This window comes from Megalobrama amblycephala, linkage group LG18 (assembly GCF_018812025.1).
Source record: "Megalobrama amblycephala isolate DHTTF-2021 linkage group LG18, ASM1881202v1, whole genome shotgun sequence".
Classification (NCBI taxonomy): Eukaryota; Metazoa; Chordata; class Actinopteri; order Cypriniformes; family Xenocyprididae; genus Megalobrama; species Megalobrama amblycephala.
The window spans coordinates 3536593-3557857 of NC_063061.1; the positions used below are offsets into that span (position 1 = coordinate 3536593).

Consider the following 21265-nt stretch of genomic DNA (forward strand, 5'->3'; position numbering starts at 1 on the left):
ATATTTTTTTTCCAAACACATTTTACCAATTTCAATCCACATCAATCTTAATAACTACTATTAATAATGTTTTTAATCATTTATAAGTGATATATAATTGTTCATGAAGGCTGGAAATGAAAAATGCCTTATATTCAGGTGTGCAGAATTATTAGGCAGGTTTGCTTTTACAGGCAAAATGAGCCAAACAAGAGATTTAACTTAGACTGAAAAGTCAAAAATGATTAAATACTCATGAGAAAGACGCAATACTAATGCAATACTAGAAATTGCAAAGTTAAAGCATGACCAATGGACAGCAAAATGCTCATTGGGTCAGCGGGGTCAGACAAAAACAGGTGGAAAAGAAAAGACACATGTTAACTGCAAAATAATTAAGAATTAAGTGTGAAACCATTAGGAACCCTTTAGTCTCCAGCGCCACCATTTTCCAGAACTGCAACCTACCTGGAGTCTCCAGAAGTGCAAGGTCTCAGGATCTCAGAGACTTAGTTAGGTTAGCTAAAGAATCCTAAAAAATGACCCGCTCTTAATAAGAATCACAAGCTGAAGTGTTATAAAATACATGAAGACTGGGTTTTTATAGGCCTTATAGACAGACAGATTGAGAGTGACTCCTGAAGGACCAGCACCACATCCTCTTTTACCACTGTTTGAAGAATTTATCTTCCAGAATCTGGCAGTAAGTTTTGGAAGATCATTTTTAGTCCATCTCTGCAAGACGGAATTTCAGGATAAGAGAGGGACTAAAAGTAAACTCCCACACCTTATGCCAGATTTTGGAAGATAAATTCTTCAAACAGTGGTACAAGAGGAGTGGTGTGTCCTTCAGGAGTCACTCTCAAGCTGTCTGTCTATAAAGCCTATAAAAACCCGTCTTCATGTATTTCACAACATTTCAGCTTGGGATTATTATTAAGAGCGGGTCATTTTTTAGGATTCTTTAGCTAACCTAAGTCTCTGAGATCCTGACACCTTGCACTTCTGGAGACTCCAGGTAGGTTGCAGTTCTGGAAAATGGTGGCGCTGGAGACTAAAGGGTTCCTGATGGTTTCACACTTAATTCTTCACCTTAATTCTTCAATCTTTTGCAGTTAACAGGTCTTTTCTTTTCCACCTGATTTTGTATGACCCCGCTGACCCCATGAGCATTTTGCTTTCCCTTGGTCATGCTTTCACTTTGCAAATTCTAGTATTGCATTAGTATTGCGTCCTTCTCGTGAGTATTTAATAATTTTTGACTTTTCAGTCTGAGTTAAATCTCTTTTTTTGGCTCATTTTGCCTGTAAAAGCAAACCTGCCTAATAATTCTGCACACCTGAATATAAGGCATTTTTCATTTCCAGCCTTCATGAACAATTATATATCACTTATAAATGATTAAAAACAATATTAATAGTAGTTATTAAGATTGATGTGGATTGGAATTGGTAAAATGTGCTTGGAAAAAAAATAGGATCAGAAAATCAGCTTGCCTAATAATTCTGCACACAGTGTATACAGTACATCACAAACAACTGCAAAGGTCATGGGGCATTGAAATATCATGGACAATGAGGAGTTAAAAGACTGAACCACTGCTTTAAAGAATGAAGGATAAGGACAATTCAAACAAAAGTCTTCAAACAAAAGTTGTACTTTTATTTAATTAAAACAGCCTGTGAAACAGCACAAGTGTAACACCCTACCAGTTGGCCACGGATTTTCCACAAGACAGGATTGATATAAACATTTGTACTCTTCTGGACATACAAAACAAAGTTACATTGTATATAAATATACCCATCCATCTGAGAGGACAAGTCGTGGCCCCTTAAAATGAACAAAGAGCCTATAGATATTCAGAAAGATTTGCTCTGTAAATTTGACTCTTTAAGCTTTAAGAGTTATTTGGAATGGTGCTAAACCTTGGCTCAAAAGATAAATGTGTGGAAGAAAATAAATCAGAAATGGAAACAAAATTCAGCTGGAGTTCACCTGTAATCTGCAGACATGAGATTGTGTTAGTGGGTGAAATGCATTTGGAAACACATAATATACTTTAAAACCTGCAGCAGTCTGAAATAAAGTCTTAAAGGGAAAGTTCACAAATTTCACCATCAATTACTCATTTCAAACAAGTATGACTTACTTTCTCCAATGGAATACACAAAGTTTTACATGCTTTTTTCCATCCAAATACAATGAATGGGGTAGTTGAACAACCAGTGAAATTCTTCAGACATTATCCTTATATGATTCATAAAAGAAAGTCATACAGGTTTGAACCATATGTAGGTGAGTAAATGAAAGCATTTTTATTTATGGCCAAACTATTCCTTTAAATCGGCTTGCAAAAGATGCACAAAAGAGTGATTTTTTTTTTTGTTCGTTCTATTTAATTTGCCAAGTACATGATGGAAATGGTGTGAAAATGTCTTTGAACATGTAGGCACTCTCACTGACCCAAGTGTATGAATGAACACAGGCAGAATAAATCGACAGCATTTCAGGAATGTAAAAGAAAACAATTCCAAGAAAGAAAATTACTACTGTACTTTGCAAACTCTGTTCTGGAGGGAAAAGCATTGTTGTGTAGGAGGAGAGTTGTGCCCTTTGCATCGATTACACATTCTTCTCTTCGATAAACACACTTCATTTTCTGGCTTTGAACAAAAGAATTCAGTGAACGCATTAAAGAAAAAGAACGAGTTTTAACCTGCATTATGCAAGCAAGAACATTTCTCAGAGTAGGTGGGCAGGTAAGAATAAAGCAGAAGAAATTAATGCCACATTCTCACAGAACAATGATAAACACTGGACACACTCGGTGAGCAGGTGTGTGGTGGGTGTTATCAAAAGCAGTCCTCAAATAAAAGGTGTTGCGTATTGGAGGTCATTTTGTCCATTAAAAGAGGCTGAGAGTTCAAAAAACAGAGATGAGGGCAAAGACTCCATACAGCAGGGCGCAGGGATACGCCACCAGCAGCTGCTGCCCGTCCATGGCCAAAGCAGAGATGAAGATCTTAGAAGCCGAAAAACTACACCAACCAATGATGGCGGCTGTTAAAATGATACCCATCATACCCCTGAAAGACACAGGAAAACACCAGGTTAGCAAGGATCTATTATAAACTAGCTAGCTATATATAGGGGATAGCCGTAATGAACACTTAAAGGGATAGTTCACCTAAAAATGAAAATATCCCATGATTTACTCACCCTCAAGCCATCCTAAGTGTATATCTTCTTTCAGACGTACAAAATCGGAGTTACATTAAAAAAATATCCTGGCTCTTCCAAGCTTTATAATGGTAGTGAATGGGGGGTGAGATTTTGAAGCCCAAAAAAGCGCATCCATCCATCCATCCATCCATCCAAGCGAATGGGTATTTTTCTAACAAAAACCCAATTTAAAACTTTACAAACTATAATAACTGGCTTCCAGCGAATGGCCATACATGGGTAGAGTTCCGGCGGAAGCGTGAACTTTGACCTGACATGACCTTTTGACAAAAATGGAAGCGCAGAGGAAAACAAAACATGAATTAGAAGTCTAAAATGAGAAATGTCAGAGGATTTCGATACAACTAACTCGTAACTCGATGCCGGAAGCCAGTTATTATAGTTTATAAAGTTTTAAATATGAATATTTTTCTTACAAAAAATCCATCTCTTCACTTCAGACAGCCTATTAACCCCCTGGATCCGTGTGGATGGATGGATGGATGGATGGATGGATGGATGGATGGATGGATGGATGGATGGATGGATGGATGGATGGATGGATGGATGGATGGATGGATGGATGGATGGATGGATGGATGGATGGATGGATGGATGGATGGATGGATGGATGGATGGATGGATGGATGGATGGATTTTTTTGGGCTTCAAAATCTCAAGCCCCCTTCACTCCCATTATAAAGATTGGAAGAGCCAGAATATTTTTAAATATATCTCTGATTGTGTTAGTCTGAAAGAAGATAGTCATATACATCTAGGATGGCTTGAGGGTGAGTAAATTATGGGATAATTTTCATTTTTGGGTGAACTATCCCTTTAAGGCCCCAATATACTTCCAGTGAAATCGAAGAACGAACTGGTGTGACATCATTTCGAACAAAATCAGGACAAAACAAATATTGTTGTGTCCGAAACAGCTTGCCAAAGCAAACTTTCCAGAAAAGTTCGCTCTGGCTGGTAAACACCATCAAACTACCATTGGTCTTTGGCGATTATGTAATAGGCAAATGTAGCTCTGTGGCTCCGCCTTCTTTGACAGAACAGCGGTTCCCAAACTATGTGAGGTGACAAAAGGGGGTACGCGAACAAAATGCTGAGTAGTTCATTTAATTCTTAAACCTTAAAATAATATTAAAATCGAGCATGTATTTCTAAATGCCAAAATGTCGTAAATCCAGTACATTGAATCAAATTACCTCATCATTTGCAGTCAAAAACAACTGTATCCACAGAAGCAGCATGGATATGATAGATTGCGTGCAGATTCTGCTGCCTTAAATCGCGCTAAATTACTGTCGTTCTTGACAATGCACCTTTGTAAAAGTGGGGATTTAGCACTTACTCGCATAAGAACAAATATAGACACAGATAATGGATTAATTTCGATTTAAGACTCAAACTTTCTCCGATACAAAAACATACCATGTGTGAGTTCTTGTATTTAATACTGATAACGAGCAAGAATGCAATTGTTCCCAAATATCCACATGACTGCGAACGTGACATTATTATACAACAGGTCAAAAAATAAAACGTACATTTTAAACACAGTAGTAGCCTATTTACTGTATTTTTGCAATGTAATAATAGTTCTAACGAAAACCACAGCAGAACTACAACACACGTCTGTGTTTCGTGAACAATTCTGCGGCTTTGAACGAATCGTGAGAGTCAATGATTCAATGATTCATTCACAGCCACTTTGCTTCGTTACTGAATGAATGATTCGATGACTCACTCATAAAAACAGTGACTTGCTGCCACCTACTGGCGGTTTTAGTTTAATATTTAAAAGTTTTACTTAGTTTTACCATCATTGCATATTTCTCTATTGAACATTTTTTATTTAAAACATTTATTTTATAAAATTATTTATAAAAGGTAAAAAAAATGCACTGGAAAATCAATTTAGGGGGCGAATATTGTCCCTTAAAGGAAAAGGTGTGATTGCAGTCGAAATGGAAGAGAGGGGGTACGCAGAAGGATGGTAATCCCATCAGGGGATACTCCAAGCTAAAAAGTTTGGGAACCACTGACATAGAAGAAATTAAGTGGAGAAGCTTTCCATTCAGTTCATCAAGGTCAGACGTCCACAAGTACAAACAAGAATACATTGGACAGTCGCTTTATAGTAGAAAGTGAAGTTGTAATTCTAATTGAAGGGGACACTGACAGTTTTTTCATGTTTAATACTTTAAAGTTGCTTGCTTTAAAGCAATCTATTGTATAACGTGCTAAATAAATAAACGTGACGCGACTTAAGCGCTGAATTGCAGAGCTGCTTCAAACATATCCACATCACTATGATCAGATGCTTCCTTAACTGCTGTTTTCTTAGTGTTGTCGTTTTAGTTGTGTTTATTTTGTTTTAAAAGGAAAGTGCGCAGCTCATATTTATATATTCAACTAAATGTCGCTCTCAGCAACGTGGGGATGTTCGCTAACAGTATTTTACTCCCAAGTGAAAAATGAAAAAGAACTGCCATGAGTATATCAGGACCTTTAGATATGTGCATAATAATAACGTATGTTTATCTAAGTTAATGTTAGAGCGAGTGGCCATGTAACGTTAGGGTACTACTTACATGTTTCAAACGATAAGCCACATTTAAGGTTGATTAATGATAGGCGAACGTTTGCACGTCACCTTTTTGGGGTCACCCTTTACCCTCTTGAAATGATCCCACACATTGGATTTCCTGCCCAATATAATTACCACATGGACCAGCTGTGTTAAGGATCTGTCTGTCACGTAATACGCGACTCCAATTCCTGTGGAGTTTTTTTTCCTACTTCTGCGACCAACTGACTAATTAAAACAGTTTTGTAGACCAAGCCTTTTCTGATTAACATTTGATTGAATATTAGGGGGCAGCGCTAAAAAAACACTTTATAATATTCAATATCAATATATTTTATTATAGATTATGTTATTAATAATTTATATTTTAAATAGTTTATTGTATATTAAAAACACACACTAATGTTTGGAACATTAAGATTTATTCCTGTGATGTAAAGCTGAATTTTCAGCATCATTACTCCAGTCTTCAGTGTCACATGATCCTTCAGAAATCACTATACTATGCTGATTTGCTGTTTACGAAACATTTCTTGTTATTATACACATTGAAATCAGTTTTTGCTTAATATTTTTGTAGAAACTTTGATACACTACCCTAAACTACTAAGTTTGTAGTTTTAAAGGTGCCCTAGAACTTCTTTTTAAAAGATGTAATACAAGTCTAAGGTGTCTCCTGAATGTGTCTGTGAAGTTTCAGCTCAAAATACCCCTTAGATTTTTTTTTAATTCATTTTTTTAACTGCCTATTTTGGGGCATCATTAACTATGCACCGATATATAGGTTGCAGCCCCTTTAATTCTCGTGCTCCCCCGCCCCCGGAGCTCGCACTTGCCTTGAACAGCATAAACAGTTCACACAGCTAATATAACCCTCAAAATGGATCTTTACAAGATGTTCATCATGCATACCGCATGCATACATCAGATCATGTGAGTATTGTATTTATTTGGATGTTTACATTTGATTCTGAATGAGTTTGATAGTGCTCCGTGGCTAAAGCTAACATTAAGTTTCGAAACTCAATGTCATTTACATGTACTGAACTCTTGTTATTCAACTATGCCAAGGTAAACTCAATTTTTAATTCTAGGGCACCTTTAAATTTAATAATACAATATTAATAACGCTAAATTGACCAAGAGTAAAGAAATTGTTACAAAAGATTTATATTTTAAATAAATGCAGTTCTTTTGTTTTTAATCAGAAAAAAAAAGTATCATGGTTTCCTCAAAAACATTAAGTAGCAAAAACTATTTAGTATTACTATTATTATTTACTATTATAGAACTTTGATTAACAATTAAGCACCAAATGAGCATAATTAGAATGATTTCTGAAGGATCATGTGACACTGAAGACAGGAGAAATGATGCTGAAATGATGAAATGATGCTGAAAATTCAGCTTTGCCAACAACGGAATAAATTACATTTTAAACTATAGTAATCTATTTCAAATTTCAAATAAAAGGTTGTAAAGTATGACTTACTGTAAGGAGATGAGGACCCCAAAACTGGACAAGATGATCATGGGGAGCAGGCAGTACCCGAGAACACTAGCGACACACCCAAATGAAACCCCCGTCATGCTCATGAGGTTGAGCAGGCAGTACATGCCGAGGCACCCGATGGCACTGATACCGTACACGTAACCGAACTGGATCTTACCCGTCTAAAATGAGGAAGAAGAACATGTCCTGTGGTTGGCACTTTCATCATTTAACAAAAATATTCTTGTCAGATTTACCATCATCAGAATATAAATGAATAAAAAAAAAAAAAAAAAAAAAAAAAAAAAAAATGCTTCCGAAGCTCAAAAAGATAATGTACCAATATTTGTCTTGAGTCATTTAAAACTCTTGCCTCTTACCAAGAGTAACGTCGCCCCAAAGGCCAAACAGAACACCATGGGACCAGCCAGATCCGTTTCATTCATTATACTGCCATCTGCTGCCTTCAACGGGTGCAGCACAGTCAGAGTTTTCTGCCAGATGTGGTCAAAGTTGATCCCCAGCTCTAGAAATGGAAAATACATTTTCACTTTTTTTTTTGAAGAATAAGTGGTGTTTGCACTGCTCCGCCATGATACTAGGGCAGGGTTTCCCAAACTGGCCAATGTGAAATATTAACTTGAAGCTATAGTCTGTAACTTTTGGAGGTCTAGCGGTTAATAAACAAAACTGAATGCGTCTTGCAGAAGAACATTGTAGCCGGAGCTACTTCTCTCTGTTTACATCTATTACGAGTCACACGGGTACTGGGATTCTCCGCAGCAGTGGCGACCCGACCAGTCTAAAATAGTCAGAATATGAACACTTATATTATCAATGTACTGTAGTGATTCAGGATAAGACAAAACCATGGTTGGGAAAATGGATTCATTATGTACTCGCACAGTATACGCATTTTGTAAATTTTGAAGAAGAAAAAAAAAAGAAAAAAAAAAAAAAAGTTACAGACTGCAGCTTTAAAGGGATAGTTCATCCAAAAATGAAAATTCGGTCATCATTTACTCACCTTCAAGTTGTTTCAAACCCATTTGAGTTTTCACTAAAAAGAAAATATTTTGACGAACGTTGGTAATCAGACAGTTGATGGTAGCCATTGACTTCTACAATATTTTTTTTCCTACTATGGAAGTCAATGGCTACCATCAACTGTCTGATTACCAACGTTCATCAAAATATTTTCTTTTTAGTAGAAACTCAAATGGGTTTGAAACAACTTGAAGGTGAGTAAATGATGACCGGATTTTTGTTTTTGAGTGAACAATCACTTTAACATCTCAGAGGGTGCTTCAAAGAAAATGTGTTATGCCAAAAGGGTTCGCCTGACAAAAAAAAAAAAAAGAAAACAAAAAAGAAGAAGAAGATTGGAAACCCCTAGGCCCTGTTGCCACCTGGTATTAAAGGGTTAGTTCACCCAAAAATGAAAATTCAGTCATTAATTACTCACTCGTGTCGTTCCACATCCGTAAGACCTTCGTTCATCTCTGGAACACAAATTAAGATCTTTTTGATGAAGTCTGAGAGGTTTCTGTCCCTCCATAGAGATCCAATGCTACTACCACTCCAATGTCCAGAAAAGTAGGAAAAAAGACATCATTAAAGTACTCCATGTGACTCCAGTGGCTTAAACTCAATTTTGTAAAGTGACGCGAGTACTTTGTTTGCACAAAAAAAAAAATGTACTTACAAAAATATTGATCTGCAACACACGTTTGCGAGAGCATCACGACGCATACCTGTTGTGTTCAGATTCACGTGTCAAGTGAGTGTTCATGAGAGCATCGCGACGCATGTGTTGTGTTCACACGAGAGCTGACATTGTTGCGTGAACATGCTTTGGATAATCTTATTTTGTAAATAAAGTGTTATGTTGTTTTTTTGCGCAAACAAATCACTCACGTTGCTTCATAAAATCGAGTTTAAGCCACTGAAGTCACAAGGAGTACTTTAATGTCATTCCTACCTTTCTGGACCTTGGAGTGGTAGTTGCGTTGGATCTCTATAGAGAGACAGAAACCTCTCAGACTTCATCAAAAAGATCTTAATTTGTGTTCTGAAGATGAACAAAGGTCTTACGGGTGTGGAACAACACAAGGGTGAGTAATAAATGACAGAATTTTCAGTTTTGGGTGAACTAACCCTTTAAACAACTTTTATGTCATGAAATGTCATCTCCAGTCACGTTCATACGTAAATTGCGTGATCTTATTTTGTCCATTAGATCGAAAGATCTGAAAAACCCATACATTTACCCACCCATAGACCCTCCCCTCGAAGAAATCAGGACAGAAGTGGTTGAAAATGGACAAAAGAGAATTTTAAAAGATTAAAAGAGACAGATTAAAACACCAGGTGTAAATGGGAATGTGTATCCCTCGTCTACTTGTGATCCGATCGACCAAAGACGCATCTTAATACCAGGTGGAAACAGGGCTCTATACTACAGGCATCTTGACACCTGAAATGTTTCAAAGTCCACAAATGTAGGCAAAACTTCTAACATACCTGTAGATCTCATTGTATTTGTTTAATTTGAGAATTGTGAATCATAATCTATTTATTTGGAAATACGCAACAAATCTAATCCTCTATCTCCATGATATAATTTATTGTTTTAGCAGTTTTGATTTTCCAGACAAAACTTTCTAAAAGTTTTATACAATTTTAACAAAACTGCTTCACTGTTTATTTTCTAACGATAATGAGTAAAGCTAATAGTGGTAATAGTGATGCTTGCCTCAGCGAGCACTGCTAATAAAGCAGAACATTAGAATAAGACAGGATTGACATTATTGCACAGCATGATAAATGCTCTTCCGATACTGGATGACAACAGCAGCCAGCAGTAATCAGTGAAGTGGATTTCTCCACGTTTCTCTGCCGACTGCCGGTTCATTTTAAGCACAGCTCTGATTATCAGGTTCAAGTAGGTTTCACAAGGACTACTTAACTTCAGTATGCAAGGACATAGATGTGGTTGTACTAAACACAGCCCCAGGTGACACATATTTGTTTTTGAAGCGTTATTCTCAGAGTTCTGGCTTTTGGACGCAAGAGACAATGCTTTATTGATTCTCTCAGTAAACAATAATAAATTCACCCCTGGGAATCACAGCAGTGTGACTAAGAGAAGGGAATCACTGATTCTGAAAATGATTCTACATGTGTACTGAAGTACTACAGAAAAATGTCATGAGTTTAAAAAATTCCTCATTTATCAATCAGAATAACAAGGACTAAAGCGTTTCAGGTCTATTTTGACCCACAATACATTACAAAACAACAATACATTTTTTATTTTTTATAAATGTGTTAAAGACTGTCAAAATCAAATACATATATATATATATATATATATATATATATATATATATATATATATATATATATATATATATATATATATATATATATATATATATATATATATATATATATATATATATATATATATATATATATATACACTTTTTTTTCTTTTTTTTTTCTCAGATTTAAAAAAAATAAATAAAATAAAAATAGTAAGATACATTCATTTCTGGTCCGTTTTGACCCAAAAGTGAACTATGGCTTTACACATGAAATTATGCAATTTTATATATATATATATATATATATATATATATATATATATATATATATATATGTGTGTGTGTGTTAAGCACACTCAAATTTGCATTTGCATTGTTTAATAACACGTGCAGTCTCAAACTTCAAAGCAATTCAGCAGAATTACAGTAATTACTCTTGATAATGGCATTATACAATGCAAACACAGCAGAGAGAAAAGGACTCATTCAGTAGAGAAGGAGTGTGAGAGATTTTTTTTTTTTTTTTTTTTTTTAAATATTTCCATATATTGATCTAGTGACCCCAAAGGTATTTGCACACTTCCATATTGTGATGTACATCAGATTTAAAACGGATTATCGGAAAAGAAAAAAAAAGTGATCATTAAGGATAATTATTAATTAATAATAATAATATACATTTCTTGTGTTAGTGTAAAACTACAGAAAAACATTCATGTTATTACAATGATCTCTGAGAGCGACAACCAAACTGTTCATGCTGTATGGCTTGAAATACAGGGCACAAGTCGTATGGACTACTTTTATGACACTTCTGTATCATGCCCAGTTTCCCATTTCCCAAAAGTGTGGGAAATACATTTCTCAATATTTCTTCTTCTGTGTTGCACAGAAAAAAAAAAAAAAGAAAATCATATGGGTTTGGAGTAGTGGATGACCGATTATTGCCAAGGTCGATATATTTAGCATTTTTAAAATATCGGCAGAAAAGTTTTTCTGTTTGCCTCATGTGTCGGAAGCAGGACTTTTATTTTGACGGCACTGAGACCACCAGAGCCTGAACACAGCACTCCCATTCTCTGTCTTCATTAGTTGACGGTCTCAGTTTAACGAACCCATCTAATTCATTATTACAGAGAACTGTTGAGCAAAGAAAGTAAACAATACAAAAAAACCCTTTTTTATAGCCCTCATTTACCATCAGCATTTAGCAAATACACATTTGTATCATTTGAAGGGTTAGTTCACCCAAAAATGAAAATTCTGTCATTTATTACTCACCCTCATGTCGTTCCACATCTGTAAAACCTTCGTTCATCTTCAGAACACAAATTAAGATATTTTTGATAAAATCCTCAGAGTAAGGCCTCCATTGCCAGCAAGATAATTGATACTTTCAGATGCCCAGAAATCTACTAAAGACCTATTTAAAACAGTTCATGTGACTACAGTGGTTCAATCTTAATGTTATGAAAAAAAACAAAATACTGACTTCATTCAACAATATCTAGTGATGAAGCTTTACGAATCTTTTGTTTTGAATCAGTGTTTTGGAGCGTGAAACTCACGTGATTTCAGTAAACAAGGCTTCGTTACATCATAAGTGTTTCGAAATTTCAATGGTTCACCTTGACTTTGGCAGTTTGATAAACCGAACCACTGATTCAAAACAAAAGATTCGTAAAGCTTCATGAAGCAGTGTTTTGAAATCGCCCATCACTAGATATTGTTGAATAAAGCAATTATTTTGTCTTTTGGTGCACAAAAAAGTATTCTCATCGCTTCATAACATTAAGGTTGAACCACTGCAGTCACATGACCTGTTTCAAATACGTTTTTAGTCCCTTTCTGGGCATTGAAAGTGTTAATTATCTTGCGGTCAATAGAGACCTCACTGAGCCATCGGATTTCATCAAAAATATCTTAATTTGTGTTCTGAAGATGAACAAAGGTCTTACGGGTGTGGAACGACATGAGGGTTAGTAATTAATGACAGAATTTTCATTTTTGGATGAACTAACCCTTTAAACAACCTTTGTGTCATGAAATGCCAGTTTTAAGTTTCTGAGATAATCACTGATCCACAACCTCCCCCATTACGTACAAATACACCAACATATTTTAAATATTCATAATGGTTAGCATAGAAATAGTGCAGAACCTATTAAAAATATTTATGAGGCAATTTTTCCTAAAATTTGTTTTAAATGTCAAAATCCTTCAGTTTGTCTATTTTCAGGTTTAAATTACACTTTGAAGAACAGATTTCCAACAGGCCTATTTACACCTGGTCATTCATGTCTTTTTACTGATTGCATATCTATCCGTTTTGTTAAAACTGTTCCATTTACACTTGGCAACATAACCGTGTCTCCTCAAAACGAATACAAATCTAATCTTCAGTTCCTGCCCTATATGCAAATTCAACGCATCAACGAAAGCAAGATATGAGCTTCATTTTATTTATCATCAGCTAATTTCAAGATCAAAGCAGTTGCAGGTCTCACTTACCCTCCAGCAACGGGGGCTCGTCCTCAAAGCTGCTAGTGTACATGGATTGAGGGGAGGCGGGTGTAAACGCTGGCGTGGGCTGGAAGATCTGCCCCGTGTACGGCTGCTGGGGCTGCATCATTCCCGGAGGTGCCGAGTAGCCCATCGGCTGGGAGTAATCATACTGTCCATACGGTCTGTCGGACGCAACGAGAGATTTAGTGTCATAATTAGGTGACAGGCATTCTCATACTCAACATGTAGGGCTTGTTATTTTATTACAAATATGAAATAAAAACACCTCGTCTATTTTGACAAATACAAATTTGCATAATGGTTTGCTGATTACTGTCTAAAGTTGTATATTATAGTCAAGTGATATATTTAAAGTCAAATAGTGTATCCAACTTCACCAGCACACATATATTACACTCAGGTAATCAATACATACAATATAGCAAATCTCAGCTGTGTGATTGTTTATACTGTTGCAAAATGTAACTATGACATTGTGCAGCTATAACCAACTTTGTCTGCATTGATACATATGCTCACCTAAAGCAATATAACTTCAGCAAATCTCAACTGCTTGATTGATTATACTGTTGCAAAATGTAAATTATGTTATCAACCAATTATATATATATATATATATTTAAATTCGGATATAGGGCTTCCCTTCTAAGAGTAGACCAAATTGTAATTATTCAGTCTCAGAAAGAGAAAAAAAAACACTACAGGAATTGGTAAAGTCACGCAACCTGTGACGGACAGATCGTTAGCACGGTTATTCCCATATGGTAATTATGTCAGGCAGGAAATCCAAACATTTGCCTGAACATTTATCGAGCTCAGACATGGCTCATCATTTGAAACATGCAAGTCATAGCTTCTTTTCATGCCCGCTTGCTCAAATGACACATTTATTTAACCCAAATAAATGTGCGCTATTATTAGATGCACATCCAAGTGTTCATGCGGTGAGCTTAACGTGAATTTCTCTGTAAAGCTGCATCCACTATACTGTAGAGATGACGAGTCAGCGTTGTCAACTTCATCTTTACATCAGCCGACACGGACTCAGAAATCACTAGTTTATTAATAAGTTGTTAAAATGTTCAGACAGACTCCTTGCTGATTTTTAAAACATTCATAATCATTACTTTTGCCAATGCTCTGCATCAAGCTTAATGCGTGCGTACTTAATATTTTAAACGCTCATTATTATGGTTTAGTTATTCCTCTGTAATGTAGAACAATGTTGCATACAATATTCTTGCTCAGGCCTGAAACCATTTACCAATGCCACTCCCTAACCCCAAGTATATATTTAAAAGGGTTAGGCCTGGTTCACCCAAAAATGAACATTCTGTCATCATTTACTCACCCTCAGGTTGTTCCAAACCTGTTTGAGTTTTTCTTCTGTTGATATTTTTAAAGAATGTTGGTAACCAGACAGTTGACGGCACCATTGGCTTCCACAGTACCTTTTTTCCTACTATGGAAGTCAATAGGTGCTGTCAACTGTTTGGTTACCAAGTAAGTAATGACAAAATCTTCATTTTTGAGTGAACTATCCCTTTAAGTAATTTAATACAATCATAAAAGTCAGACTAGTTGACTAACGGCTTAAATGAGTGACTACAAAAAATTTTAGTTTTTTAGGCCAGCCCTAATATATAGTGCATGCAACTTTACCCACATACATACAGTTGACTCAAAGCAATGCAAACTAGATAGCAAATTTCGGATGTGTGATTGCTTATATCATTGTAAAACTATATTATCGCACAGCTCTATACAGTATATCAAGTTGAATACATCCAACTTTATCCGCATACAGTATACTCACTTGACGAGATATATACTATATAGCAAATCTCACCTGCTGCATTGTTTATATCATCACAAAATGTAAACTATATCATCAACCACCTCAAATCTGCTAAATGCAACATAAGGCATGAGGTAAGATATTAAGATATCATTAACTTAAAGGGCTAGTTCACCCAAAAATTAAAGTAATGTAATTTATTACTCACCCTCATGCCGTTCCACACCTGTAAAGCCTTCGTTAATCTTCGGAACACAAATTAAGATATTTTTGTTGAAATCCGATGGCTCAGTGAGGCCTCCATAGCCAGCAATGACATTTCCTCTCTCAAGATCCATTAATGTATTAAAAAAAGGTTTAAATCGGTTCATGTGAGTACAGTGGCTCAATATTAATATTATAAAGTGACGAGAATATTTTTGATGCGCCAAAAACCACAAAATAACGACTTATTTAGTGATGGCAGATTTCAAAACACTGCTTCAGGAAGCTTTGGAGCATTATGAATCAGCGTGTCGAATCACGATTCGGATCGTGTGTCAAACTGCTGAAATCACGTGACTTTGGCGCTCCAAACTGCTGATTCAACACGCTGATTCATTTGTGCTCCGAAGCTTCCTGAAGCAGTGTTTTGAAATCGGCCATCACTAAATAAGTTGCTTTATAATATTAATATTGAACCACTGTACTCACATGAACCGATTTAAATATGTTTTTAGTACATTAATGGATCTTGAGAGAGGAAATGTCATTGCTGGCTATGGAGGCCTCACCAAGCCAATCGGATTTCAATCAAAAATATCTTAATTTGTGTTCCAAAGGTCTTACGGGTGTGGAACGGAATGAGGGTGAGTAATAAATGACATTATTTTCATTTTTGGGTGAACTAACCCTTTAAAGATCATGATTTCCTGTAAAGCAGCTCTGAAACAATATGTATTGGGAAAAAGCATTAGAAATAAAATTGACTTGACAAACAGAGCTATATCATAATAATAACATCAGGACTTTGTGCAAGGCTCAGGCCTACTTGCTGTACGGGTCATCTGTGTTGCTGTAGCCATATCCTGCTTGGTTCTGGTCATCTACACTGTAACTAGACTGGTAAAAGTCTGTGTTGAGGTTGTCAAACCCTGACATTGCAAGCAGCCTGGAAGACATCAGGCAGAAAAATCAGTTAGTAGTGGACATTATCATCTCATATACTATCTAAGATTCTATTTTTATCTAATAGTATCGAAGGCAAGAGGCTCATTTGGGTGGAGATCTCGGTTAAGATGAAACCAACGACACATTTTTAAATCACACACGCAAATGCTGTTGGAACAAATAAGGATTAATCATTAATGCATGCAAATTATATTCATTGACAAGAAAAAGATGGATGATATTAATGAATCAAGCACAAATGACCTGGATAAAGAATCAATATACATAAAAGGATCTATGGTAAAGAGACAAAATCAGATTTTAATACCATAGTACTGAATGATTACACTTACAAAAAAAGGACCAAAAAGTATTATGGTCCTACTATGTTTTATTGGAAAGAACTATGGTGTGACAATCACAGTACAATGATGTTTCCATAGTAAAACCACCGTATTACTATAGTACATGTCCAAATAAGCATGGTATCACCATGAAATATGTAAAATAACTTGCTATTACAATGAAACCACGTTACTTTTTTTTTTGTCAGATTAGCAGTATACATTATAGACCAGATTGTAAGTTTACTCAAAGCATGCCGTGTTAATTCTGTCTCTCACATATCTGTAGAAGTCACACACATTTAAAGGTGATTTTAGCATAAATCATGTTTGTTTTGTTTGGGTTCAGTTAGCACACCTCAACAAAAGCACTGCAGCGGCACATTCAGTCTCTGTCAGCACCGTTCAAACACTGTCCTACACACAACTTCAAACATGTAACTAATACAGCAAAAACATAAAGACGCAATGAAGTAAATTCTGCAGCTTTACTCACACCGTTAATCGCCCGAGAGTCCGCCAACACCGCTAACTACGTGTCAAGAAATAGCTGCAGAACTTCCGGGTCATGGGGATGATCACGTCACTGTGTACGTTTCGGCTGCAGAAATCTGAAGTGCGTCCTCTATGGGAAGAAGCGCTCACTACACACACTTTTATAAACGGTGGTAATTAAAAAGGGTTTGTTATGATTCTCGACTTTTTTGACTCGAAGGCCCCCCACACAATGTTCGAAGTCCAAATCTATGATATTTCCTGTATTGTTGCTGTAATTATGACAAAGCTGCTTGTTTTCAACCCCCTTTTTTGTTATAAATAGAAGCTGTTGGTATTGTTAGTAACACAATCTAAACAAGTGTTTAAAATGTCTTGTTGTTATTCTCAGGTCAGATCCATTCAAATGCTTTCAATGAATGCATTTTATGATATTATTAAAGGGTTAGTTCACCCAAAAATGAAAATTCTGTCATTTATTACTCACCCTCATGTCGTTCTACACCCGTAAGACCTTCGTTAATCTTCAGAACACAAATTAAAATATTTTAGTTGAAATCCGATGGCTCCGTGAGGCCTGCATATCCAGCAATGACATTTCCTCTCTCAAGATCCATTAATGTACTAAAAACATATTTAAATCAGTTCATGTGAGTTCAGTTGTTCAATATTAATATAAACCCGATTCCAAAAAAGTTGGGACACTGTACAAATTGTGAATAAAAACAGAATGCAATGATGTGGAAGTTTCAAATTTCAATATTTTATTCAGAATACAACACAGATGACATATCAAATGTTTAAACTGAGAAAATGTATCATTTTAAGGGAAAATTAAGTTGATTTTAAATTTCATGGCATCAACACATCTCAAAAAAGTTGGGACAAGGCCATGTTTACCACTGTGTGGCATCCCCTCTTCTTTTTATAACAGTCTGCAAACGTCTGGGGACTGAGGAGACAAGTTGCTCAAGTTTAGGAATGATCCTGACAGAAAAACAAGAAGCTGAACCTGTTGGAAAGTGTTTAAATGCAGTTTGGATTTAAATATGCAAGCACATAAGAGTCTATGACTGGATCATTATTGTTCTGATTATTATATTTCTAGCATATTATATGTTTGGAAACAATTCTTTTAATCCTATTTGACGGAGTGTGTAGCTTTTCATTTCTTAAACAACCATGTATTAAGATGCATCATGGCCATATTCCAGGATTCATCAGGCTCAAATTGTGAAAGAATGGTTCAGAGAGCATGAAGAATCATTTTCAAACATGAAGTCCAGACTTTAATTTCATTGAAAGTCTGTGGGATGTGCTGGAGGAGACTTTACAGAGTGCTCACCTCTTGCATTGTCAATACAAGATCTTGACCAAAAATTGATGCACCTCTCGATGGAAATAAATGTTGTGATGTTATTTCCACGAAGAGGTGCATCATTTTTTGGTCGGGCATTGTATATGGGTGAGATGCTCTTCACATTGCTGAATGAACTGCCTTTGTGTGGAAACAGCTTTAAAAGAGTTACAAAAGTAACTTGTCTGCTAATATTCAATATTTTCAATTAGACGTTCATGTATGTACCAGGGCTACTGAAAAAAAGAAAGGGATGAAGAAAGGGAATGTTTAATTTCAATAAATTAGAAAGATTTTTTTTTTAATTGCATTTCTAATAAGGCACTGAACAAACCCATAAAAAAATGACACCAACTTGTCAGTAATGTAGGCCAAACAGAAGGCTGATTCTTGGATATCCTCTGGAGGTAACACTTTAGAATACTGATCCTTCATTAATGAATAACTACACAGGAACAAATGAATAATGCATTATTAACACTCTAGTAACTACTGTTAACTAACAATAAACTCTGATTAATGAATTAGTAAGTAATAGTGCTCAGTTGAAGGGAGTAGTTCACCATTAGCTAATCAGTAACTACTGTTTTTTCATTCCTCTCAGAGAACTACTAAGAACTACTATATACAGGTTCCTAATTAACATGAATGATGCATAATGTATAATTAATTCTAAAGTGAAGGTCATGGTAACCCACTAGTAATGTCTGAAGCATTACTAAATACTTAAGAAGGAATTACTTGGATCAGTATTCTAAAGTGAAAAGCATAATAACGCTCTAGTAACTACTGAAGTCTTTGATGTTTTTGTATGTTTTTGTACAGTAATTCCTTATGATATATTTGGTAACACTTAAGTAATTACTAGTGGGTTACCATGATCTTCACTTTAGAATACTGATCCAAATAATTAGTAAACTTCCTTCTTAAGTAGTCGGTAATACTTCAGTCATTACTAGTGGGTTACCAAGGCTTTTACTCTAGAATTAATTATACATTATTCATTATTCACATTAATTATGAACATGTATATAGTAGTTCTTAGTAGTTCTCTGGGAGGTATGAAAAAAAAAACAGTTACTGATTAGCTAATAGTGAACTACCACCTTTAAAGGATTAGTTCACTTTTAAATAAACTTTTCCTGATAATTTACTCACCCCCATGTCATCCAAGATGTCCATGTCTTTCTTTCTTCAGTCGAAAAGAAATTAAAGTTTTTGATGAAAACATTCCAGGATTTATCTCCTTATAGTGGACTTGAATGGGCACCAAACGATTGAAGGTCAAAATTAGTTTCACTGCAGCTTCAAAATGTTCTACACGATCCCAGATGAGAAATAAGGGTCTTATCTAGTGAAACCATCACTCATTTTCTGAAAAAAATTATATAAGTTTTAACCTTAAATGCTCATCTTGAACTAACTCTCTTCTTCTTCTCCTCTATTTGAATCCCAGCAGTGTAGACACTGCTAAACGTATTACTGCCCTCCACAGGTCAAAGTTTGAACAAATTTTTATATTCAATATGCTAGTTCAATAGTATATAACAATTTCAAACTTTAACCTGTGGAGGGCAGTAATACACTTAGCAGTGTCTACACTGCTGGAATTCTAATAGAGGAGAAGAAGAAGAGAGCTAGTTCAAGATGAGCATTTAAGGTTAAAACTTTTATAATTTTCAATTTTTTTCAGAAAATGAGCAATGGTTTCACTAGATAAGACCCTTATTTCTCATCTGGGATCGTGTTGAACAATTTGAAGCTGCAGTGAAACTAATTTTGACCTTCAACTGTTTGGTGCCCATTGAAGTCTACTATAAGGAGAAAAATCCTGGAATGTTTTCATCAAAAACTTTAATTTCTTTTCGACCGAAGAAAGAAAGACATGGACATGGGGGTGAGTAAATTATCAGGAAAAGTTTATTTAAAAGTGAACTAATCCTTTAACTGAGCACTATTACTTATTAATTCATTCATCATTACTTGTTAGTTAATAGCAGTTACTAGAGTGTTAATAATGCATTTCTCATTTGTTTCTGTGTAGGAACAGTATCCTGAAGTGTTACCCCTCTGGAAATTCAGGTTGTTTAGGAATGGTAGTTTTGGATTTATGCGTAAATTAGGTTCAGTGGTTAAAATGACTTTTAATATTTAGATCTAAAACATAAATAACACACTGTCATAATGAGAACTTATAGAACTATTTTTTAATTGACTAGAGGGAATCCATATCAAATTATCCTTCAAGGCTGATGTACAAACTGACATGACTGGACAGTTTTGTCTGTTTTCACAGTATAAAAATATTACTACTACTACTAGTAAAACAGTTACATAAAATAATAATCAATAAAACATTAACAAACATTGCCTAATACTAATATCAAACAGATTAAGTAATGCAGGTTCAAGTATATAGAAAAGCCATGAAAATTCATATTAATATTTGACTAGGTAGTGATCCTTGAATTGAACATTTATTTGCTAATATTGAATATACTGTCGTACTAACAACGTATACAAGCAATTATTTAACTCAGTAAGTGATTTGTTGAAAATGTTCATTGTTTCATTATCTGTGTTTCTTTGTACCATCAAGATATGCAATCTTTAAAAAAGTGGATTACTATTAATGAAAGTAAACTGTTTCAGCATTTAAAAAAGCAATTACCTCTATTAGGCCCTGATTTCTTTATTAGTCTGGTAAAATATGAACATGCGCCTGGTCTAAAGCGTGTTGCATGTATGAATCATTAATCATCTACTCCAGCATACAATGTGATGGCAGTTACACAAAGCAGACACAGATGTGTTGGTGTCAAGAGGAACTAAAAATAAATATCTGCCGGGAAATCATCATTATTATTATTTGGCAGGAATAATAGAGGTTATATGTGAGGGGTGAATTGTTGCATTATACAGGGAGAGATTAGGAAAGGCTCGTCCCACTGAAATGTTCATGCAACAGA

The 21265-nt window shown here is 35.3% G+C and overlaps 1 protein-coding gene across 1 annotated transcript; it reads right to left on the bottom strand.

The window, feature by feature from the left end:
* Nucleotides 1-1620: 1620 nt before the first annotated feature.
* Nucleotides 1621-17079, bottom strand: yipf5 (Yip1 domain family, member 5). The gene is made up of 6 exons (XM_048166011.1): nucleotides 16943-17079; nucleotides 15982-16101; nucleotides 13139-13314; nucleotides 7679-7824; nucleotides 7299-7480; nucleotides 1621-3068 (listed from the first exon to the last, which is right to left on the bottom strand). The coding sequence occupies exons 2-6, from the start codon at nucleotides 16089-16091 to the stop codon at nucleotides 2906-2908; spliced, it is 777 nt and encodes a 258-aa protein (XP_048021968.1). The 5' UTR covers nucleotides 16092-16101; nucleotides 16943-17079; the 3' UTR covers nucleotides 1621-2905.
* Between the last annotated feature and the right edge of the window lie 4186 nt (nucleotides 17080-21265).

What these genes read in the sequence shown, in the direction of transcription:
- yipf5 (XM_048166011.1), bottom strand. Translation starts at nt 16,091, where the DNA reads ATGTCAGGGTTTGACAACCTCAACACAGACTTTTACCAGTCTAGTTAC. An exon ending in ACAGATGACCCGTACAGCAA is followed by an intron (nt 13,315 to 15,981) that starts GTAGGCCTGAGC and finishes TGCGTCCGACAG; the next exon opens with ACCGTATGGACAGTATGATT. An exon ending in TTGGGGCGACGTTACTCTTG is followed by an intron (nt 7,481 to 7,678) that starts GTAAGAGGCAAG and finishes TCCTCATTTTAG; the next exon opens with ACGGGTAAGATCCAGTTCGG.